This window comes from Quercus lobata, chromosome 2, assembly GCF_001633185.2.
Source record: "Quercus lobata isolate SW786 chromosome 2, ValleyOak3.0 Primary Assembly, whole genome shotgun sequence".
Classification (NCBI taxonomy): Eukaryota; Viridiplantae; Streptophyta; class Magnoliopsida; order Fagales; family Fagaceae; genus Quercus; species Quercus lobata.
The window spans coordinates 385,093-410,231 of NC_044905.1; the positions used below are offsets into that span (position 1 = coordinate 385,093).

The 25,139-nt window shown below is 34.8% G+C and overlaps 3 protein-coding genes across 5 annotated transcripts; 2 read left to right on the plus strand and 1 right to left on the minus strand.

Moving 5' to 3' along the window:
* Positions 1-1,008: 1,008 nt before the first annotated feature.
* LOC115968877 (17.3 kDa class II heat shock protein-like) lies at positions 1,009-1,979 on the plus strand. Its single transcript, XM_031088411.1, has one exon. The coding sequence runs from the start codon at positions 1,241-1,243 to the stop codon at positions 1,718-1,720; it is 480 nt and encodes a 159-aa protein (XP_030944271.1). The 5' UTR covers positions 1,009-1,240; the 3' UTR covers positions 1,721-1,979.
* LOC115968861 (probable 28S rRNA (cytosine-C(5))-methyltransferase) lies at positions 1,907-7,707 on the minus strand. Of its 3 annotated transcripts, none has more exons than XM_031088382.1 (13): positions 7,380-7,706; positions 7,235-7,293; positions 7,106-7,156; positions 6,879-7,014; positions 6,582-6,667; positions 6,209-6,307; positions 5,961-6,014; positions 5,135-5,279; positions 4,821-4,882; positions 4,245-4,332; positions 3,365-3,448; positions 2,844-3,005; positions 1,907-2,686 (listed from the first exon to the last, which is right to left on the minus strand). In XM_031088382.1, exons 1-13 carry the CDS (start codon positions 7,585-7,587, stop codon positions 2,388-2,390), a joined length of 1,533 nt encoding a protein of 510 aa, XP_030944242.1. In that variant the 5' UTR covers positions 7,588-7,706; the 3' UTR covers positions 1,907-2,387. The 3 variants fall into 3 exon arrangements, with proteins under 3 accessions (XP_030944242.1, XP_030944249.1, XP_030944259.1); XM_031088399.1 differs by having other exon boundaries at positions 2,645-2,736; positions 7,380-7,707; XM_031088389.1 differs by lacking the exons at positions 4,821-4,882; positions 5,135-5,279 and having other exon boundaries at positions 7,380-7,707.
* A 10,269-nt stretch (positions 7,708-17,976) lies between these two features.
* LOC115977937 (probable WRKY transcription factor 50) lies at positions 17,977-19,706 on the plus strand. Its single transcript, XM_031099971.1, has 3 exons — positions 17,977-18,268; positions 18,443-18,584; positions 19,264-19,706. Exons 1-3 carry the CDS (start codon positions 18,043-18,045, stop codon positions 19,385-19,387), a joined length of 492 nt encoding a protein of 163 aa, XP_030955831.1. The 5' UTR covers positions 17,977-18,042; the 3' UTR covers positions 19,388-19,706.
* The last annotated feature ends 5,433 nt before the right edge of the window (positions 19,707-25,139 follow it).

Genomic DNA, 25,139 nt, shown 5'->3' on the forward strand with positions numbered 1-25,139 from the left:
CAATAATCGGAGACACCAATCCAATGGCAGTCGCCAAAGCCACTATTTTGGCAGTATGGTGGGCGGCAAGACCAATCCGGCAGCGTTTGTCAGAGCTATTATTTCGGCAATTCGTCCATCGGACCTCCAGCACAAGTGGCTCCATTGGCCAAGCCACCGGTGTTGGTAATTTACTTAAAATATATGCTTACATTAAAAAAAAGTATGACCATTAGAGAAAATAATAAAAATTTAAGGAAGAATGAATATTTTATTGAAATATCTTCTAAAATAAATAAATTGATGTGAGTGTTTTGGAAATGTGGTTGTGTAAAATAGAAAAAGTACTTATGCTAAAATAGACAGAAATATTTTATACGAACTGATGCGATTGCTCTTAAATTAGATTAGTAATAGTAAACTTCCATCACAAAATTTCGAATAGGGAATTAACTACCAAGTTGGATTTGCTAGTAACTTGAAGATAATTATCTCATCAAAAAAAAAAAAAAAACTTGAAGATAATTATCTAAGCTGACTTCTTGTTTGTATAATATATTTTTTCCCTAACAACTAAGAAATCAGGCTTGGCGAGTATCACTTTCACTTGATAGTTTTTACTTTTGTATTTAGAGCTCGTACATATTATATATGTGGGTGCATTTTTTATTTTTATTTTATAAAATTTGATTATTTTGCAAGTGAAAGAAATTAACTCGTGACATTTTTATTTTTATTTTTATTTTTGAAATTAAAATCGTGGCATGTTGAGTAGAGTGGATTAACATTAGTTAACACATAAAGGGGAAGCATATTATGTAAGACATTTTTATTTAAAACGTTAATGGCAGCCTTATACTTAAAATTAGGAAGTTTTTTACTATTTGTTTGGGTAATTTAATGACCATCCGTTTCTTTTGAAATTAAAAAATATATATATGGGAGTAATTTTAATGAGTCAATGAAATAAAGACAGCAGTCTGTCTCCTCTCCTACATATATTAATTAATCAGAGAAGAAAATCGAAGTTTCCACAAAGTTCTGGACTGGCGTAGAGCCTAGCTTCTATACATGCGAACCTCCTGGAAGCTACCAGCTATGCTTTTATGCTATATCCCTCTAGAACTTTCTCTCCATTCTTCTTCTTCACCTATAAAAATGCCATCACCACCACCTCCTCTTTCAAACCAAAAAATTAAAATTATCTAGTTCCAAAACACAATTTTAGCATCCTTTTCTTCTTCAATCAAGAAATTAAAATATGGATTTGAGAATCATGGGTTTGGAATCATCCCCACTGTTGTCAACCCTGCAGCAGATGATGGAGCTGAGCGACGACAAGTCTTCTTCGGCATCCTTGAACGGCCCGAGTCGCACGTACGTCCGCGACGCCAAGGCGATGGCGGCCACTCCGGCAGATGTGAAGGAGTACCCCAACTCCTACGTGTTCGTGGTGGACATGCCTGGGTTGAAGTCTGGGGACATTAAGGTGCAGGTGGAGGACGACAATGTGCTTTTGATAAGTGGCGAGAGGAAGAGGGAGGAAGAGAAAGAGGGGACCAAGTACCTGAGGATGGAGAGGAGGATTGGCAAGCTCATGAGGAAGTTTGTGCTCCCTGACAATGCCAACACAGAAGCTATCTCTGCGGTATGCCAGGATGGTGTGCTCACTGTTACTGTCAACAAGTTGCCACCTCCAGAACCCAAGAAGCCCAAGACTATCGAGGTTAAGATTGCTTAATTATTACTCCATCATAATGGGACTTCTTCGTCTGTCTATCATATCATATCATATGGGAGAATAAATCAATCCAGTCTCTGTTTGTTTGCTTTTGTTTAGATGTGTGTCTTGTTATGCTTGTATTTGTGCTTACATTCTGTTGTTAGGAATGAATGAAGCATGTGTGCTATGTTATCTTCTTCTGTATTTTTTTTTTTTTTTTGGCTGAAATATGTACTGTTATCTTCTTGTAATGAGAATTGCATGAGTTTTTCAGCAAGTAAGAGCTTTTCTAGACTCTCCTATTTAATTTCTCTGATGAAGAGCTATACATCTGTTTGTAGCAAACGGTTCCCAATTTTTTTCTTCTTCACAATGGAACCGCCTAACCCCACATTGGTTAGTATGACATGAAATTCTAATCAACAGGCAAAGGAACCCAGTTCTAAAACTAAGAGCAACATAAAATCTTAATCCATTAGGTGCCAGAGCAACATATTTGAGCTAATATTCTTGCTGAGCACAATCACAGCAGATTTGCAGTAGCAAAATGAGTACTACAAATTCAGGAAGCGGGGCTGTGTGTATCAAAAAATTCGCTGGGATAGAAATTCATACTAGTTGTCTGCGACTATACCTCATCTTTAGAAAAGATAATTAAACCAAAAACTTGGATAATTTTCAAAATTCAAAAGCAATCAGTAGTCATTGGTCTATACGAGCCACCAGTATTGAAGTTGTCTCTTTTTCGCCTACTCTGTTTTGCATGCAACCACATCAGAAACAATTTAGTATGGGCAAAGTTTATTACAATTCTTTTCTTCCCATTTCTAAATCTACTGGTGCAGCCGTCTCTGGCAAGAGATTTGGAATTATTTCTGCAGGTTGCTTGCTTTTCGGAGTGATTTTTGTCGTCTCTCTTTGTAAATAAGGCAATGAAAAAGCCTTCTCCATCCTCAACAGGATCGGTTCGCAAAAGATGTTGAACTGCAAACATAAGAACCAAGCAGTGTGAAGATATTGGCCATCTCTGCGCTCTATCAAATACATTATCAGATTTCATTTTCTGGATAGAAGTCAGCTTATAGGGCATTAATATGCCATCTTAGTAAACAAATTGGCATTAAAACAGAACAGCACTTACAGCCTTCAAAAACTGGGAGGCCACGGCGCTGCCATTGGGGGAAGGGAGTTGCCAGTTGAAAACCATATGATGCAGCAAGAGGAAGAACAGATTTTACGACATCTTCATTTTCAATTTGGTGTATGGAACATGTGCTGTAAACCACTCTCTCAACTGCAGGAACTGCCAGCAGAATAATCGTTATTCAGAACGCCTTTTAAAAATACATTTAGAGTACTGTAAAACATGGGTCAAACAGCATTATTGTGCGGAGTATCCTCCTCAAAGGGAGGGAAAAGAAGAAACAAAGAATATTGTTTCATAATCTAGCAGATTTACAAGAATTAATGCTTGTTCACTGATTAAGAGGTCAAATCTCAGGGCTAAGATTTCGTGAGAAAGCAATTTGTTACGAAAACCTCAGAGAGTCCCGACATTTATTTGGATGAGTATATGCAGTGACCTAATGGAGCATATGCAGTGGCCTAACTACAAAACTTTGGGAAAGGAGAGCAAAGATATAAGCTTTGAGTGAAACTTACAAGATAATGCATGCATGAGCACTTTTCTCTGGAAAGCCGCAAGCTTGTTCAATCTTTCAGTATGAGTAACATCAGATGCATGACCTGCAGATTTAAATTAGCAGTTACCGATTAAAAATAGAGGGTAGCAGTGTGCTCCATAGTTTTAACAACCGGATCAAACTGACCAGTTTGACCGGATTGAATGTGAACCAGGACCATATCAGACTCATCCACGTTCAATAGCAAAAATGGTTAAAAAACGATCACAACCGGTCAAGCTGGTGGTTCAACCACCAGAACCAGTTTCGATCATATAAGAAAACACAGTAGAATAATAGATTATCTTTGAAAATGTAAATATCACTTATTTTAAAATCATTATTGCCACATAAAGGATATATTGACACATTTAACAAATCGGTTATATGAATGAATAACTAAAGCTGTAAAAAGTCATTTAAATAAATTAAAAAAACCAAATTTCCATTTTTTTTTATTGGTAAGTTACACAAGCACTTCATTGAGTTTTGAATCTATGATCTCATCTTTCGTTTATTCTTATAAAATAACAAAGTGTCACTTGAGCTAGATTCATTGGCCAAATTTCCAATTAATTTTTTTTAGATGAAACAAAATTTCCATTTAAAAAAAAAAAAAAAAAAACAGAAATAGCAAGTTTATCTAACATTACATCCCAATTGATTGGACAAAGTTTCCAAGAAGTTTTCCTGTTCAAAGTCTTAGCTATGACAATGATGTTTCTAACAGCCAACTATTAGCACCTTACATTTATCTTTTTGGATTAGTAAATGGGTCTTAAATCACCTAAGCTAAAATGAGTCCAAAAGAGTTTATACATCACACAATCAAAAAAATCCAAAGAGGCTAATAAAAGTACCTGCAGCATTAGATGGGAGCAGATGGTCCAATCTCACAGAGGCTGTCCCAGAACCAGAGCATGAAGGATCCAAAAGAATCGCACGAACCTACAATGTTGAATTGCTAGTCAGCAAAAACATAAATAGAAGATAGTGTGATTTTGTAGATTCAGTAAAGGGAATTTTGGGAAATTTCAGGACAAAATCTGGCCAGAATTTTTTTAGTCAAAACCAAGTTGAGCATTAGAGGTGAAAACCAACTTATTCGTGGTTAACAAAAGCAGCAATATAGGTAGTAACTTTGTCAGAGTCCAAGCCTGCTGTTTACAGAAGCATAAACCAACCAGATGCCAAGATGTCTGGGTTTCCAAAATGGCCCTAAAATTTCAAAAACCAGCCAGAGCTTTTGTTGATGATACAAACTTCAATTAAGAGACCGGATTAGGTTCCAAGTTTCAGTTATGACTAAGAATTCAAACAACTAAAGGTGAAGACCTTCCCCACCCCCTTTTTTTTTGTTTGATACGTGACATTCACGATAGGTCATGTGGAACCTAAAGACCATAACTGTGAAGACACAGCACATTATACTTTACCTTGGAAAAGGACGGATCATTTGGATTGCAGTTTAAGAAATCTCCATGCAGAACTTCTATATCTAAAATCCAGGTTAAGGAATAGCATTTTGTGCTTAGATGAGTGGAAATGGATGAGAAACTGACCCCAAAAAAAGAAGAAGCTTATAAACATAGCAGAATAATAGATTAAAAATGAATCACAATGATCACGAATAGACATAAGAGTTGGTAGATTGCTGATTGTGAACAATTTTGAAACAGATAAGAAATATCAAATAAATAAAGCAAAATAGAATGCCACTTTAAAGATGAGAAAGATCATAAAAGGATACTAGAGGCACCAGAGAGTTTAATGGTCTCTTTTAGACGTATAACCCTTTCCTTATTCAGCTCACATGCTATAATCTTCCCCTTTCCTCTCATTAGAGCGGCAAGGTGGACAGTTTTGTTTCCAGGGGCTGAGCATGCATCAAGAACCTTTAAAGAAAATATAATTATACATTGACTAAACCATCACATCAATAATAAAATACAATGTCTCATTTTCTCAACCTCACCGGCTAAAGCATGTATAGCAGTGCAGGTGTATAGAAAATGGTGAAAACTACTTCTCAAACAGTTATTTGCCATAAAAGTGTTAGTTTTCTGGTTTTCACTAGCATCTTCCTATATAAAAATTTAATTCATGCACATATTTCTCAAGTAAAGAAGGCATACCAAACTAAAACCACAAGGAGGGATAAAAACAAAATTCCACTTGCATTAAAAGTTGAAAATCATGATTCAGAATCCAAAATAAGCTAACCTCCACTCACTGACTTTCTTAAAAAAACAAAAATTTATGCAAATGACTAGTATTAACTGATATACTCTAAATGGTAAACTTGTTTCTTTCTTTTCATTATTTTTCAAGGTAAGCAACACACTTGTTTTCAGATCATGTCCTTATGTATTTCATGGCTTCTCAATTGAAAAGGAAAAAGAAAAAGAAAATGCTGAAGAAATTTGAAGTTGTGGATTCCTAATTTGAATGTAAACAGTCAACGATGGATTCCATCAACATATTAAAACCAAAGCAAGAGAGAGATAAGATAAGTCGATAGCTTGAGTGAAAAACTCAATCATCATTCACCAATATAAATGAGAAGCATTACTCACCTCCCATCCTGGTTTAGGATCAAGAGCTGCTGCCACCATAGAACTTGCCTTCCCCTGTGCAAAAAGATCACAATTTCAGTAAAAAAAATGTTAAATTAGAACCGCTGCCCAGGTCATGGAAATTTTTTCAGGGGTAAGGAAGCATGATAATTATTTTTCCATGAAATAAGAATCCAAATCACATGAAGGTGCTTTTAATTTTATTTTTAAATAAAATCTTAATACCAGACTTGAACAAACTCTCTTACTTGCATAAAGACACTTCCATTCGTGACCAGAGGATGATTATGCAAGTCAGTACTTGGTGGGAGTATCAACAAGTCAGGAACCATGTTATCCTTTTTAACCTGTTTAACACACAAATCAAAAGTGATGAAGAAAAACACAACACAGTGAAACTCTAAAAAAATAATTATCCCAGCAATAAAAACAAAACATATATTATTGCATCAAAAACATAGTAATTGTTGAACAAGTAAGGCCATCACGGTTACTATCAAAGAATTTTGGAGTTGATTGTATCCTGTGTTGTTTCTTCAGTTTTAAGTATGTAACATTGGTTGACAAGTGCAAAACATACTGTATATCATAATCCACGAATGTAAAGATTGCAGAAAGTACCATGTTTTGTTGCCCTAATTCAAGTAAGGCTGAATCAACATCCATTTTCAGAGTATTGACACGAACATAACGAGGCTTTGAAATTTCTGCATCATAAATTAGCAAACCTGGTTTAGAGATATTTTCTTTACAAGTAATATGGCATCTGAGTGGCTAAAATGAAACGGGCAGATAACTGATTAAGTGGCATAACAAGTTGATGTGAAGCTGGAGCATGAGAGAAGATCAAACCGTTAAAACACATGCTTAACTTAAAACATAAAATGAAGTATATCACTATCAGGGACACACACACACCAGGAATTCGATAAAGATCCACCAAATCTTGAGGGGTCTTCACTTTTTTCTTAACTAACAGGCGTGCTAGAGCTGTTTGTAAAGCATCTTTCTGGTGCATCAGAAATTTCTCGGCATCCCCAACTAATGAAACTGCCTGGGTGAGAAGAGTTGGCACAAATATAAGGTGATGATGATATGCACATTTGTTAATCTATTGAAGTCAATGGGAGTAAGAGTGAGAGTACCTGGCCAAAAAGAATGTCATATGTGATAATGTAAATTAAGTCCTGTTGCCTCTGCAACACCAAACAGTAAAAGTAAAATTAGAGAGATGAGATGATAGAACATATGCTCATTAATTGAATTGATACCACCTTCCATTTGGCATTGAGAATGGTAGCAGCATCCAAAACATCCTTAATAATAGGAAGATCTGAAAAACAAAATAATACTATAAGTGATGATTTAATTCCAAGGAATTAGGAAGTTGGGAGAGAATGAATTAAACATAAAACATACGCTTGAGTGTTTGGCAGACGAGAGCGAAGGTGGCCTTCTTGTTTCTGATACAAGGCCTATATATCAGAGATTTTATGGAGCCCACTGCTTGGCGACGAGCATCGCCTTGGAGGACACTTCCTAATACCTTCGCTGCCTCTCTCCTTGCGAAGTACGCCGACCGCTCCCCGTTGCTCAGCCGCGTCTTCCCACGCCCTACCGCCGCCATCGCTTTCCACTTCCCTGCCTTTCCTTTTGGGGTTTTCGGCTTGCCTGCTTTACAACTTTTCCGTTTAATTCCCAAACGACGACGTTCCTCTTTTACGCTTTAAACCAATCCAAATAAAAACCAATCCCCTCACCCAATAACAAAGCTGTTTTCATTTTTCACTTTTCACGTTTCTTTTTTTCTTTTTTTCTTTTTTTTTTCCAGGAGCCGTTGTTGACCAAGTCTTTCATGAACAGTATATTCACAAATTTCACTTTTCAGTCACTTTTTCATTAAGAATGAATTCGACAGTACTATTTACATATTTAAAAATTATTTTGCTCCAATGTTTTCAGTTTTTAGTTTCAGCAAAATAAGTTCTATCCTAACAGACCCTTTATTCTTTTCAGTGAGCATTTGGTTTGCACATCTCTTCCCCTGCACTATTCATGGAAAATGAACAATGCATTTAGGCTAATAAACAATAACCATAGTATGAACAGTATTTTTTTTTTAATTGTTTTCTGTAAAATACACGGTATCTAAGCGAGTGACAATAAGAACAACATGTCCCATATAATTTTTTAATTTTTTTTCAAAAGAGTTAGGATATGTTTGGTAATAGTTTTTATTTTCTATTTTTAACAACTTGTTTTTGGAAATATAAAGAAATTTTTTTTTTTTTTGTATTTTTGAAATCAAAAATATATTTGATTAGTTGAAATTAAAAAGATAGTTTTTTTTGAAGAAAAAAATAGAAAATATTAAAATATGTTGTTATAGGATTTGAATTCTAATGCTAACTTATTAAATGAGACAGATTCATTAAATTAAATACGTGTTTTTATTGACTTTTGAAAATTAGAAACTGAAAACAGCATTTTACATGTTTTCAGTTTCCTTCACAAATTGAATTTTGAGAACAGATTTTGTTTTCTGTTCATTTTGGGTTGTCAAACAAGTTTTTTAGTCTCAAAAATAAAAAATTATTTTTGAAAATAGAAAATAAGGAGAAAAAACTATTACCAACCATACATTTATCTTCTCTATATGTAAATCTCTAAATATCTCTATATATTATCTTCTCTATATATTAAAAGGATTTAAAAAGTTAGTTATGACTTCAAAAAATATCACAAATACCCCTAATCTGATTAGATAATCCTTATTTTTTAAAAATAAAAAATGGGATTAAAATTGGAATTCAACAAAATTCAAAAAAAAAAAAAAACTATAGAGAAACTTTTTTTTCTAAAAATTAGCATACTCTCTATTTAAATATATCTCAAGCAAGTTTAATACATTTTTTCTCTAAAAATTAGCACACATTAAATCACGCATGTGATGAAACTCTAATTTAATTAACTTATCTTTATTTCTTAAAAATAAAGAAGGGGTTAAAATCGTAAATCAAAGAAAATTAATAACAAAAAGTTAAAAATTCTCCACAATCCCCACCTTCTTCTTAAAAAAAACCATCCCACCTTCTATCAAAAAAAAAAAAAAAAACTCACTCATAAATCAATTGTGACTTCATTAATAAAAAAAGAATTCTTCTTTCATCTGTTCCTCTCTTCCGCTTTATAGGTTTGTGGTCCCTAAAACTGCAAATCCACAATATTCCTTCAGTTTCTTTTTTATTTTTTTTTGTTTCATATACTAAATTCTTCTCAATGGTCAAGCATTTCCTATCAAAATTGGTAAGCTTCTAAACAAAAATTATATTATACTTTCTCAACTACATATATTTTGAAATGGATAATTCTATGATTTTTGAAAAAAAAAAAAAGGTTATAAATATAAAATTATGAGACTAAACCTCAAAAAAAAAAAAAAAAAAAAAAGGCCTATCGCATGCACGAAGCATGTGTGATGAGGCTAGTCTTTATATATCTCTATACATTTTTCTATCAAAACCTCAAAAAAAAAAAAAAAAGGATTTAGAAAGTTAGTTATAGTTTCAAAAAATGTCAAAAATACGCCTAATCTAATTAGATAATCTTTATTCTTAAAAAATAAAAAATATGGTTAAAATTTTAATTCAACAAAATTCAAAATTCAAAAAAAAAAAAAAAAACTAGTAGAGAAACTTTTTTTCTAAAAATTAGCACATTCTCTATTTAAATATATCTCACTCATGTTTAATACATTTTCCCCCCTAAAAACTAGCACACACTAAACCCAGCAGTTTACTCAATTGTCATGTCTGGTTCCTCGGACCACAAATTTTGGGTAAATTAATACTCCTTATCATTTGTCTAAGTATTAAACAGAACCTTGGTTATGCCTGACTCCTTGGACCACATATCTTGGGTAAATTAGTACTTTTTATCATTTGTTTAGTATTAAACAAAATTTTAGTCATATTTGGTTCCTTAGACCACCTACTATAGGTAAAGTAACACCTATTTTTGTTTTGGTGTGCTATCAAGTGGATGATCAGGTAAAATTGTAAGTAAATACATGGTACACCATTATTTAATGTTAAGAGGAAGAGTCTAAAGCATATTTGGCAATGCAAGCAGTTTGTTTCAAGCATGGCAGGTATGTTTTTGAAGCTAAAATTACTCCTTATTACAGATTATAGGCTTGGAAGATTTAGTCTGTCCTATGATTGATGGTGTAAAGGGTAGCAACTATACCACAACTTGTACGGATAATTGTTGAAATTAAGGGTGTGGGTATATCCCAAGTTGGATGAAGCTATGTCTCATTTGTATGTCAATTAAGTGCAAGGTAATGCAATTGTTATATTTGAATTTACACAAGTACCAGGAATTTAAAATAAAGCTCATAATTGTCATTAAATTGAGCCTCAAAAAAGGCAAAATGATTACAACTTTGAAAATTTAAACAGTCATTACAAAAAAAAAAAAAAAAAAAAAAAAAACTAAAAGGAAAAACTGCTACAAAGTGTGTCTAAGCATTACTTGATCTTCAGTGGGGGGTTTTCCTTCCCTGTGGCCTTGGGGGGATTAGCAGTTTCAGCAGTAGTAGAGGCCAGACATTTGCCCTTGGGATCATCCTTAGCAGGTACAGGGAGGGTAGCAAGAACAATCTCTAAGTGTTGAGAAGTCTCTTTACCCTTAGAAGGATCTTTAGGTGCAACTAGAGGCTTGGTGGTATCAGGAACCACTCCCTTGGATGGGCCTTTTTCTTTTTCTTTTTCAGTGGCCTTGACTTGTTCTGCTTCCTTAGGAGGACTGGTAGGGGAAGGGGGGATCTTAGTCGGGCTGCCCTTGTCTTCATTTTCCTTATTGGAGACAATGGCAACCTGAGGGCCTGAAAAGCTTGAAGGGCCATATGCACGAATTACTAGGGGATAGTAGACATTCTTTGCTCTCCTAAGGGCAGAGGAGGCCTCAACCCCAGTCTGGTTGAGAGCCTCTTTCCACACTTGGAGGCAGTATGTCCTACCCACCCCTGAGATCTTAGCCTTGAGCACCTCTTTGGTCTTTGCTACTCCCACATCGTAGCCATCCTACTCGGCTTAGTCCTTGGCCTTTTTGGCCTCTTCAAGTTTCTTCTTCAGACTCGTGATTTGCTCCTTGGCTGTTAATAGCTGGTCCTTGACCTGGAGAAGCTGCTTACGTTGACTCTCCACTTGTCTCTCAGCTCCTTGCAAGGCAGCCTTGGCGCTTTTCTTGTACCTGTTAGCCTCCTGTAGCTTTGTGGTTAGCTCTTGAATTTTCTTTTCTGCCACGTCGAAAGCATCCACAACTGCGATGCGCCTCCCTTCCTCTTCCTTCATTTGCCTATAGGAGAAGTTTATCATCTCCTCAACCCTACATATGGCTTGAACAACTTGCCAAAGGAAGAAGTATAATTGTAAAAAAAAAAAAAAAAAAAAAAAAAAGAAAGGAAGGAGAAAAGGAGAAAAGGAGTGTAATTTCAAACGAAAGAAAGTTGGTTAAAGGACTTACCATTGCAAAATCCCTCTTCAAGCTAAGGAACACTTCATGCTTCCTTATTGACCTAAGGTTGGCTATATCAGAAGGCAGAAGTAGCGCTTGCTCCACAGCGTTGGCCACGTATCCAGCCTTGCTCTGCTGGAAGTCCCTGATAGAGGCATCACTGGGAAGAGAAGCTCCATCTAGCACTATTGAAGGGGTCTAGGCTGGGACTTCAATATGATGGTCACCCCTCCTATCTATGATAGCTCCCTCACTAGAGGATCTAGTTTCTGTAACTCGGGCATGCTTGCCCCCTTGCTGGGGCTCAGCTTCCTTGGATGGAAGATTCCTTCTCTCTTCCAACACCTCCTTTCCCTTTGGGTCTCGCTTCCTCTTTTTGTCAGCGAGATTAAGTTAGGAGGTCTGGGTAGAAGGTAAGGCAGGGGGTTTGGGTTGAACTGCTTTCTTAGGCACGTTGCCTCCAGTGTGGGATTCTAGGAAGCCAAGAAGGCTTGTTCTCATCTTACGCTATAGCACCATGGCGTTTGGAACAGAAGGAGCTTATTGAGTATAACTTACTAAAGCTGGAGGGAGGTCACTGAGGTCAACAATAGGAGGTTCCGAAGATAAAAGTTGGTTAAAAATCTCAAAATCATCCCCGGACTTCGAGATTTCAACTATGTCCTCTTCTTCTTCCTTAACAGTTGTTTAGGAAAGCACTGCTTGCTCCTCGACTACACGCAGGGAAGGCAGCTCTACTTGCTGTACACCTTCTGAAATAGGGCCAAGATGAGGAAACCAGGAACGACAATATTGATTTGGTGCAGGCGTGGGTCTCTCGCCTTGATCACACACTTGTATGCTTAGAAGCTAGATGAGAGCGGGGTGTAGCCGAGGATGAGGTGGGCCGCTCTTAATTGCCTGTCGGTGTGGACAAAGATTTCTGCCTTGAGTATCTTCGTCAAATCAGGTTCATTAACAAGGCCAAAGTTTGGAATAGCGAAATGCTTATCTGCAAATTCATCAAAAACCAAAAGTATTGTTAGAAAACATCACATACAAAAGGAAAGGTAAATTACAGGTACAATGAAAATGTTGAGCAAATAAAATGTTAGTATGAAAGGAAGGCATATTGTTAGAGTAATGGACCTAAACTTAAGTACCCCACCTGGTGTACCCTCTTGTGTTGAGCAGTGGAGTCCATCATGCCACTCCCCTTAGACGATTAAATAATCCTTGTCCATAACCTTGTTGGACTCAGGGAGGCATGATATGAGCCTAATTAAGGGTTCTTTAGTTTTTAAACAATGTCCCTACCCTGTTAGTTTATGGCGGTTGTAAACTCAGTTAACATTGTGATGGGTGAGGTTCACACCCATCTTCTCATTGAGGGCGTCAACACTACCTAGGATCCTAAGCATATTTGGGACACATTGGGTGGGGGCTAATCTATGGGTTATCAGATAATCCCTAGTGACTCGGCCCATGAGGATTCTTATCTCTCCCTCTATGAAGGAAATCATGGGGATTACTACTTCTCCCTCCTACCTTTTAGTGTGCCACTCCCTTTGTTTACAGTACCAATTAGAAATCCCTTAGGGAATTCGGTATTAAGCCTTAAAACTCTCTATAACTTTTGGGGTGTCTACTAGGTAAGCGAATCTACTCATATGAAATGAAGGTGGGAGGTTACAAAGAGACAAGGTAGAATTAGAGGAGCCGGGGAAGGAAGGGCTCTAAAATGAAAAGAGACGGAAGAAAAGGAGAAAATACTAAAGATGACTTACAAAAAGGAAGAAAAGCTCCTTGGACTAGCTCTTGAGTTTTGAGAGTGCAAAAAGTGAAGCAGTCGAAGCTTTTAGGTGTTATATATATGAGAGGGAAATAAGCGAGAAAGTTCCCGCTCCAATCCCCATAAAATCTCTAGCCATTTGATCTCCATTGCGCTGTAGAATGTGGGGAGCATGGAGCTGCAGAAATTAAATGCAAGTGTGTCCCGGATGTCGAGACGTCAGGAGCATGCTTCGAGTAGTTGAAAAGACGTTTGCACAGACAGAGATGATGTATGGTAAGATTAGGGTAATTGCAATAATATTGAAGTCCCTATTTTTTCCTCCAAGAAGCAAAAGATGAGAATTTTGAGGGGCTATTATAGGGAAAATAGGGTCAGAAATGTATATTGGGCCATGGGCCCTGTCCAAGGACACTTAGTAGTTCGAGGACAAAGGAACATTGATGTAGAAATGCGGGCTAGAAAATAGTGGAAAGTGACTGGTCCTAAGAGTTTGGGAAGGTGGTCTGAGGATAAATTCCTCCTCGGCTATGACAGTGCAGAGGTCAGAAGGGTTGACCTCCCATTAGCGTTTCGGGCAATTCTACTGTTAAGGATAAGTATTAGGAAGGAATGAGACATGGGGAAGATGAGAAATATCTGAGAAAAGGCTGCTACTACCATATTAAATGCTATGTAGCTAACTCTTTGGTTGTATTAATGTAAAAGTGATGCCTAAATAGTGATGTTCAACCTTACAGCTACCTCTAAAAAAGTTTCAGGAAGGTGTTGATGGGACAAGGACAGGAACCAGCCATCAAATCCACATGTGAAGGGTTGAGATAGAGAAAAGAGAGGTAATATAAAGGAGAGGAATCCCATTACATGGAGGGGATGGAAAAAAAAGAAAACACCGTAGCACAAAGAACTGTAACTATAACCAAATCTAAGAGAAATATAGAGATCCAAGTATTACTCTACTCAAACACTACCGAGGAAGAATTTCTTTTCACAAACTTGTTTTTTCATTGTTTTTCTTGCTTTCTCAAATACCTTTGGTCCATTATGAGTGTTATCCGATTCATTGAATCCTATTTGTTAGCCCACTCTCTACAAATTTATTGAATTGGGCTTTTTGGGCCTTAAGCCATCTTCTTGGTGGGCTAAGGATTCAAGGCCCTCCCTTACCGTTATAATGTAATTAAAAACTAATTTAGGTTTTAATTGAGTTTTATCTTTAATATATTATACTATGTGCTAGTTTGGATAGCACTTAAGTGCTGCGTTTGCGTTTTCACTCCTTTTTTTTTTTTCTTTTCAGCCGCAACAGTTGACCAGGTCTTCTGTGAACAGTGCACTTGTGTACTGTTCACGAGTCCCACAAACTCCACTTTTTATCAACTTTTTCATTAAAAATGAGTCCCACAGTACTATTCACACATTTAAAAATTATTTTGCTATAATGTTTTTAGTTTTCAATTTTCATTTCAACAAAATAAGTTCTATCCAAACAGACACTTTATGATTTTATGATTTTACGAAACCTTGTGTTGGTGATAAACTGATAAAGTGATAATACGTCAGCTGAAATGGTGTGCCTTAGGTATTGTCATCAATTATGTTCCTCAGTCCTCCGTGTTCAACGCAGACTAGAAAAAGACAAGGGGCTTCTCAAAAAAAAAAAAAAAAAAGACAAGAAGGGAAAAATAAAATGGTCCGGAGTAGAAAATTTATCTAGAAAACCCATTAACATAAGCATACACTGTGGGATGAGGCTTCGAAGAAAAAGGTTTAATCTGTTGGATTAGAGGAATATTGGACTACGACTTGGCAGATGCCAAATAAAGGCTATAATGCCAGGCAGTTTGGAATTAGACTTAATATAATAATTAACCATACCATTTTGATTTTGATTTTTTTTTTTTTTTTTGAGAAAGATACTATTTTGATTTTAATCCTTTATATAGTAATATAATATAGGGAAATCCTAACAAATACCCTTTGAGTAATGGTTAATAATTAATTTAAAGAAATGTTTTATGGGAGAAAAAAAAATTACTGTTTTAACAGTTTTTTCAATTTTTCATAAAAATTGTGTCAAAACTTTTTTAAAATGAATTATTAATCATTACTCTAAAGGCATCTGTTAGTATGACCCTATAATATATTATATACTATCTTTTAGTTATTGAACCTATAAAAAGTAATATCATTAATTAGAGTCATTAAACCAGCTTAACAATTTCAAAGTTTAATTGATTGTCAGCGGAGGCCATTCGGTCAGAGGACCATCCATGATGGAAAAGGCGAAAGCAATGGAAGAAGTTGCCTACTTTTGAACTTATTTTTCTACTCAGCCAAAAAAAAAAAAAAAAAAAAGAAGTTGCCTTAAAACTTCGGAGGTAAGAAATGGACTGTCCTTGTTTGCTGTTGACCTATAATGAGCTTAGATCAGTCTCAGTTCCATTGTATAGTATTATATATATAGTAATATATCCATAATGTAGGAAGAATATTAGTAAATGGAAAAAGTTTACCACTAAACCAGTTCGGAGGAAACTTCCTTTAACTTAGTATGTAGTAATTTATAAGACTATACAAATGTACTTTTAGTCACATGACATTTTTAGGTTGCGTTTGGTATGACTTAAAAAACCAATTTATTCTATTATTTAGCTTATTTTTGCTACTGTAGGAATGACAGGCTCAGAAGTGTATGTTGGGCCGTGGGCCCTGTCTGAGAAGACTTATTAGTCCGAGGACAAGTAAACGTTGGTATAGAAGTGCGGGCTAGTGAATGGAGGAAGGTGAGTGGTCATGAGAGTTTAGGAAGGTGGTCCGAGGATAAATTCCTCCTCGACTTTGACGGTGCAGAGATCAGAAGGGTTGACCTGCCATCAAGAGCAACGTTTCAGGTAGTTCCACTGTTAAGGATTAAACATCAGGAAGGAATGAGACAAGGGGAAGGTAAGAAATATCTGAGGAAAAGCTGTTTCCATTGCATTAAATGTTCTGTAGCTAACTCTCTGACCGCATTAATCTGGATGTGATGCCTGAATAGTGTTGTTCAGCCTTACAGCTACCTCTAAAAGTTTCAGGAAGGTGTTGATGGGATAAGGACAAGAACTAGCCATTTGATCTACACGTGGAGGGCTGAAATAGAGTAAATGAGGGTAATATAAAGGAGAAGAATCCCATTATAGAGGGGGATTTGATAATAAAGAAAAAAAAATTGTAGCACTAAGAACTGTAATTGTAACCAAGTCTAAGAGAAATATATATACCCAAGAATTACTCTCCTTGGACATTGTCGAGGAAAATTTTTTTGGCACAAACTTATTTTTCATTGTTATTCTTGCTTTTTCACCATCTTTGGTTCATTGTGAGTATTGTCCAATTCATTGAAACCTAGTTTTTAGCTTACTCTCTACAAATTTACTGTATTGGGCTCTTTGGGCCTTAATCCATTTACCTTTTGGGCTAAGAATCCAAAACCCGCCCTTACAATTACTATTTATGAGTTTTATTACACTTTTTGGTACTATTCATGAGTTCTACTGTACTATTTCAATTAACTTTTACTTTTATTTACAGTATTTTCAGAAAAAGGTTTTCAATTTCAACTAAATAAGTTGTTTTTAAACGGACAATTAATAAGCTATTTATTTTGTTTAAATAATACAAGTAAATAGTCTTATAAATTGATTGGGGAAGATCAAAATAAATACATCATTTAAGAGGAAATGAGTAAGCCACATGCCGCCTTAAAAGCAAAATTGTAGTGATGTGGGACAAAATCCTTAGGACCCTTTAAAGGATTTTTATTTTCTTTTGATCAATAAAGAGGAGAGTAGTATAGTTAAAATTCGGCTTAGGAAGCTATATTTTTATGTTTGCATTTTAAGGCCAACAAACTATATGTTAAAAATAAAACAAAGAAACGATTTTATGTTTGCTTTTTAAGGCCAACACACTTTTTAGAAAAGAAAAAAAAAATTCTAATAGTAGTTCTACATTAAGGATCCAATTTGTCTAAAGTGAAAGATTTCACATTGACAATTGACTATATATTCTAGCTTTCACATATACTGCAGTAAATTAATTCTGTAACCGGAAGAGATCATATGTTATATCTTGTAAAATATATATATGCAGAACGAGATGAGAAACGAAGAAGAAGAAGAAATGTGTGCATGTACACGCTTCCTGTTGAAGTCAAAATCTCCAAAACAAACATGTGCATTTTGTTACTACGTGTTTGTGTCGTGTGTGTGTATATATATATGAATTCAAGTTTGTCACCTCACCTGACCCTCCTGCAGCGGCGCATGTAAGATAATGTGGGCAATGAAACAAGGTATCACAGCTTAATTAAATCTTTTATTTTTGATAATCCACAGCTTAATTAAATCAGTATCAGTATCACTATCACATTTGACTTGTACGTATTCTTCTCCGTTGTGAAGGGGTTGGTCCAAGGACTCCAAGCACGAGACTCTGCACCTAAATTCACACAATCATAGCTTTATAAGTCTACAAAGTCTACCCCAAGTCATCCTCACCATGCCCCACTCTGGTCTTCACCAAAGGTTTCATTTTTTTTTTGGTTATGTGGCACTTCTCTACTCAGCATTAGCTTTGAAGCTTCCTACCCTCTCATAGGAAGCTGACGATGAACCCACCTCCTGAATCATTAACCATGGAGCTCGCCTAGCTAGCTAGGTGCTTATATATCCCAATTTCAGTTTTTATAACTACAATAAATCAAAAACAAATGCTTTCAAGCTTTTGTGTTTATTTTGACACATCAATATGTCTAATAACAATTTTAAACCACCTGCAGACTTGCCTGAGAGCAGAGAGTATGTCGATCAGTCCAATTTTGAGTTTTCCGAGTATTTAACATTTGATGATTGGCTTGATGAGGAGGATCCAACATCTAATGCTTCTGGGTCTACTCATCAAAATCCAGTTCATCAAGCTAATGAAGTGAGTGTGTTTGGTGGGAGTGAAAGCCACGTTGAAGGGTCTAGCAGCAGTAAGCAAAATTTTTTATAAAGTCAATTTTTTTTCTTTTTCTTTTTTAGTACAAATATGGCTCTACACGCCACTGTCATTGAATATAAACATTATTATTCTTCATTCATTATTTCATTGAATATCATCTTGAGCTCTGGTCTATGTATGGATGTATCTTAATTACCATATATAGGAGAAGCTGGAAGTGGACGGGAGAGAAGGGAAGTTAAAGAAAGGTTCGCCTTTAAAACAATATCAGAGGTTGAAATACTGGATGATGGATTTAAGTGGAGGAAGTATGGGAAGAAGATGGTGAAGAACAGCCCAAACCCGAGGTAATAGCTACTACATATTGATAAAGTCAAGGGTTCTCTAACAACCATTTTAACATCCTAGTAATTATAACTTTTTTTTTTTGGGGATAGAATCCTAGTTAGAACTTAATTTGAATAACAATTGCTAGCTAGAATATATTACTTTATATAAATTTAAAAATGGATTTGCTTATATATATATATATATATATATATATAAAGGATTTGAACATCGATAATTTTCTTTCAAGAAAAACACTAGTGATGTTCTAAATTTGAAATAATATCCTATATCTAATTATTTCCCATCCATATATTAAAAAAACTAAAGTTCATCCATAAAATTTTATCAATAGAAACAAATTAAACTTATCATTTTATACTTTGTTCAAGTAAATTAAACTAACAAAAAGATTATACTTCTTTCCAAATATTTCCAATCAATTAATAAACCCTGGTACTCTCGTTTAATTTAGTTTTATCTATACTAGGCTCGAGTTTTCCAAGCTAGCTAGGTATGCATCAAATCAAATATGATACGTTTTACATTATGTTAGACATATAAATAAACAAAGTTGGTGCATGAAAGGCCCCTAAATTGTGAGATATATTTATGTAAGATGATATCTTAATCTTATTATTATATATATAAGGCTATAATGAACACATATATTTATATTCTGTGATTATATTTATATAGGAATTACTATAGGTGTTCCATTGACGGATGCCCTGTGAAGAAGAGAGTTGAGAGAGACAGAGACGATCCAAGGTATGTAATAACAACATACGAAGGCGTCCATAACCACGAAAGTTCTACTTAATTAGCTCTGTAAAAGAAGTGTAGAGTACTATTGCTGGAACTGGAAGAAGACTCACATTAATTACATATATTGGTACATCCAGTCAACACTAAATATCTGTATTGTGGTTTCATTGCTAACTCTTTGTTATATTTATATTTTTGTAAGCTAAGGGTACCATATATGTCAGTGTCAGGCGAGTGATGTGGGCCATACTTTTTTTTATTTTTCTTTTTCTTTTTCTTTTTTGAGAATGATATGGGCCATACTTTGTACCATGATTATCTGCTCATGTACAATCAAGTATTTAATAATAAATTATAATATGTTAGAACCTTGACGTTGAAATCTAAATTTGGTGAATTACCTTAACAACTCACGTAGAAAAGGGGACTCCAGCACTGCAGCATTTTTCTACTCTTCCTATTAGTAGTAGTTGCAGTTGTTTTTTTTTTTTTTTTTTTTTTTTTTTTTTTTAAGAAAAAAAATTAAGCCAAATATACAAAATAGTAGTTAGTGTTTATTATTATTATTATTATTATTATTATTATTATTATTATTCCAATAGAAAGTTAATATTTAGAATTGTTTGTGTTAGTGTATTGATATTAACATGCTAGCTAGGGACTATTCAACTAAAAAGTTAAACCATTGATTAACCGCGCAATCTCTCTCTATCTATCTATATCTATATATATATTAATAGCCAAAACTTAGAGAAATTTCAATTAAATTTTCAATTATACACCATATGTTCCATTTAATTTTTAATTTTGTACCAAATGAATTATTGACTGTAAACATCAAAGTGTCCAAATCCGAGTAGATTCTTAATTGGACTTCAATTGAAGTCCAATTTTCTGCTATGTGTCCATCTAATTAAATTTTTCATTTTTGTGGCGAATGATTATTAGGTGCAAAAATCGAAAAAAATTTAAAACTAATTAAATTCTAAATCATATATATATATATATATATATATTAATAGGCAAAACTGAGAGAAAATCCAATTAGATTTCAAATTGGAGTTCAATTAGAGTCTAATTTTGCGCCACGTGTATTATCTAATTTTAAATTTTAAATTTTTGTGCCAAATTAGTTAATTCAGTGTAAAAATTTAGAATTTAATTTTGCGCCACATGTCTCATATATACAGGGGAAATTATACTTTACCACCCTAAACTATACCTCATGTTACACTTTACACGCTAAACTTTTTTAATGTACTTTTTGCACCCTGAACTATGACTTTTATTACACTTTGTACCCCAATGTTAAATTTGCTATTAACTTGGATGGAAAAATATGACATCATGTGAGAAGACCTAATTGACCATCTTCTCAATGCTTTAAAAACAAAAGATAAGTTACACTTTACTATCATAAACTATACTTCTTATTATACTTTATACCCTAAATTTTGAATTTTCATCCAAGTTAATAGCAAACTTAACGGTAGGGTACAAAGTGTTAAAAGAGTCATAATTAAGGGTGCAAAACGTGCATTCGAAAAGTTTAAAATGCAAAATGTAACATAAGGTATAATTTAGGATAGTGTTAGGGTACCTTTTTTTACACTTAATTTTATTTGAGTACCACCTATTTATTTCCAAACACGACTAATAAGTTATTGGGTTTTCCTAAATATTTTTTACTCTATTATTATGTTAATCACAAATGTTTCATATCTCATGTGGGTCCGGGAAATCTACAATCCGACCCAAACTCTATCTGGGCCCAGGGCCCGTGCCGAGGAGGTCTTTTGCTGAGGACGAATAATCGATGGTCGGGATGTCAAGGGGAACGGCTGAGAAACTACCTTGTCCTCGGCACTCCAGAACTTCAATGGGAAGACCAACATCTTGGTGAAGGCTATCCCCAAACAGCCCCCTGAAGGGGACGTGAGTGGAATGGGGCCCACAGGGAAGCGGGGTGTAAAATTGGATCAAGGAAAATGCGACCCCTCCGCATTAAATGCACCTGCCAACGTCCAGGTCCGATTAATGAGAAAAGACGTTTGGACGGTGTAAATTTCGATCTTCGCAACTAGTAGAAAGTAAGAGGGGACGGTTGATGGGATGGATGCAGAAATAAGCACCTGCCTGACCAACAAGTGGAGGGACTAGGATCAACCAAGACGGACTATATAATAAAAAGGTAGGTGCACCAAGAAAGAGGCTGGGAAAAATGGCCAAAAACCAGAGCCTCCCAGCCCACCTCCAGGAGAAAGACTCCAGGGGTGAAGACAACTTAACCAGGTGTGAACACCACGAAAAACCCACCGCCTAGTGACCAAGGCCTAGCCTTTCAAATACACGCTCTACAAATCATATTGTCTGGGCCTTTTTACGTGCGAACCCAATACTGTTACGGTTCGTTACAAAATCGTGTCCTTACATCTCATTATCTAAATTGGGTTATGATATAAAATAATACAAAAAAACTCAAAAACTCATATTTTATCCAATTTTATTATCATTATTTAGCTAAACCCGAAACCGGCCATATGAACTCAATAAACACATCCTATTCTATTTAAAACCCAAGAATACATATGCTTGACAATATTTGAAAAGCTCATGATTCAAATCCATGGCAAAACAATTTTATCAATGGAATTCAAATCCATAATCAAAGCCCATGGTTTAAACCCATGGCAATTTATTTATCCAAAACCCAATTCACATTAACAATATCAAAACTCAATTCTTATTGGCAATATCAAAACCCAATTTTTATTGGCAACATAAATCTCAATTCTCATTGGCAATATCAAAGTCCAGTTTTCACTAGCAATATTTAAAACCCAATTCTCATTGGCAATATCAAAGCTCAGTTCTCGTTGGCAATATTTAAAACCCAATTTTCATTGGCAACATCAAAACCCAATTCTCATTGGTAATATCAAAACCCAATTCTTATTGGCAACATCAAAACCCAATTCTCATTGGCAATATCAAAAGTTCAACTTAAGTTGGCATTATTAAAAGCCCAAGCTAACTACTTGACATTATTCTATCAAAAGTTTAAGATTATTAATACTTGGTAAAATACTATATCATAATTATTTCACTTAAAAGTCCAATAATGAATATTTATTATAAAGTTCATGGATTCATTTTATTTCTACTAACAACTAAAGCCCATGAGGAGTAAAAAACCTATGGCAAAGCATATCTTTAATGCCCATTTTGTAGGCTCAAGAATCTCATGAAGTAGGGAACAAGCCCAAGCAAAGAAAAGGCCATGTGGCCCAACTAAAAGTGTTGAAATGGAGCAAAGTTCCAGCCCAAAAAGGTCCCCAGCAAGAGGCTTGAAAGTGGGCAACCAGCCCTTATTCATCCCTAACCAAAAAACAACTAGAGACCTCTACAAGAGAACCAAGCCTTTGAAGATGAACTAAGGACTGTCCCATCAGTTTTCTGCCACCCTCTACCTGACGTGAACAATACCCGAGGGCTGTCATATCAGCTGAAGTTTAAAGGATGATGGAACTCCATCATCTTCCTCAAGACTGTATCTCCAACGGAAGGAAAGCTGAAACCAAGTTATCCAAACCTCAACAAATTGATGCTATAAATGTTAAAAAATTTCAAGACATGATTCATGTGCCAAGCCCATGAATTCCAAAGGGAAAAATTTAGGAACATGTGGTTTGGAGGGTATAAAGGGATCTCCAGCGGAACTCTCTGAAGTGGACTTAGAGTTTGACACCTGGCTTGGGGTGCTGAATCTTACTTTTTGGGGGACCAAATCTCAGTTGTAGCATTAGGATTTGTTCCTGATACACGCCTTAATCCCATTGATTAGGCTCAGTCCCAGAAATCCTGGCATTTAATGCAAAGCACTCTAAAATCCCATCATTACCCAAAGAAGCAAGGTAGCCCCTAAAGTAAATCTCCTAGTTTTGACCAAAAATCCCAGGAAGATTAACCTTGATTCACTACCTCTGATTAGTCATACGTTTGTTGGATTCTTGTTAATTAATACTTCTCTAAAGTTCCATAAAAAAAAAACATACACACCTCAGCCCATAGGGGGATAGCCACCCTCTCTGAAACTTTTGGTTTGTTTACTACTTTGCTCGTGGTTTAACTTCCCTCAAGCTCACCACTCATCATCTTTAGCCCACACTCATTTAATCTCAAATACTTTTTTCCCCCTTTCACACAATCACAGCCCATAAATGTCTCTCAACTAGTCATAAACAGCCCACCACTCATAAAAAGCCTTAATCTTAGTATTAATCCCATCTCACTCACTCAAAATGGCTCACATTCACCTCATTCATGCCTTATAAATACACACTCACCAAAATCTTAATTACTTGCTGCACTGAGCTGAGATATCTCTCTCCGTTCATTCCATCCTATTCTTCCTCTTTTATTTGTAACTATATAGCCTTTAATCCTTATTTATTATTACTATGATGAAAGCCATAATGTTCTGGATACTATGAAAGTTTTCCCTTATATTGACTTAATAATAATAAGGAAAACATATGATTTTTACCATGTAAATACACTTATTAACCTATAATTACTCTACCGCTAGAGATAATACTGTACCGCTAAAAATTTTATTTGAACTATGATGCTGTAAGATGACTAATAATATAACAAACTAACAACAGTAACGTGTTTATTGTGCTTTATTGTTGTTTTCTTGTTAGGGTGCAGCATCTATCTTTTGCTTGGGCGGACTTACACAACACCGAAAGTCTTTGGGCTTTATTTCAAGGGCCCATCAACAGATAGTAAAGTGAATTTTCCCATATATATATTAGATTCAAAATTGAATTTTATTTTTGTTAACTTTCCATACAAATTAAATTGTTTAGATTTTTGCTGTTATTTTTTCTTTGAACTAATGAGCATATTTTTTATACTATTTCTATTAAGATATTTTGTATGCTAGGATCTTGAACATAACAAATTGTAATTGAGTTGAACAATATCATGCATCTATCCTCATTCAATTTAGGAGATGCTATTGGACCAATTTACTCTTTTATTTTCTATTGTATTTAGTAGAATTTCACGGACAATGATTGTGAATTGATATTATATATGTAGTATCCAATAGTGATTTTCAAAATTATGTACATAGTAGCAGTGTAATGAAAAACTTGGCGTAACCAATATTATAAAAATTGCAAGAAAAAACTATTTTAGTACTTCCAAATGTCCTGATCAAAATAATATCCTATATGTTTTATAACTCAAGGTCCCAAGCTAACATCAGTAGAACCACTACAATTCATCATTCTTGTGCGTAAACATGAGTTACATACTAGTATATATAATGAGAAACCATTACATATTTTAGAAATGTATAATTTTAAAAAAACATATGCTAATATCATGTATAATTTGAACATCTTCTAAAAAAAATCAATTAGAGTTCAATTTTACACCACGTGTCTATCTAATTTTTAATTTTTGTGGCAAATGAATTATTGGATGCCAAAAATGAAGAGTCTAAATCCAATAATATATATATATATATATATATATATATAAAATGAGAAACTATTACATATTTTAGAAATATATGGTTTAAAAACGTGTAAGATAATACCATATATAATTTGAACCTCTTTTTTGAAAAAAAAAAATATAATTTGAATAGTAAAATTGCGATTATTTTTAATTGTACCCGGGCTTCATACTTGTGTAATATTATGATAGAAACATATGTTTCGTCCCCACAATTTGAGCCAATTCCTATTTTAATTCCTGAAAAAAGTTTAAACTATTAAGTTTAATTAGTA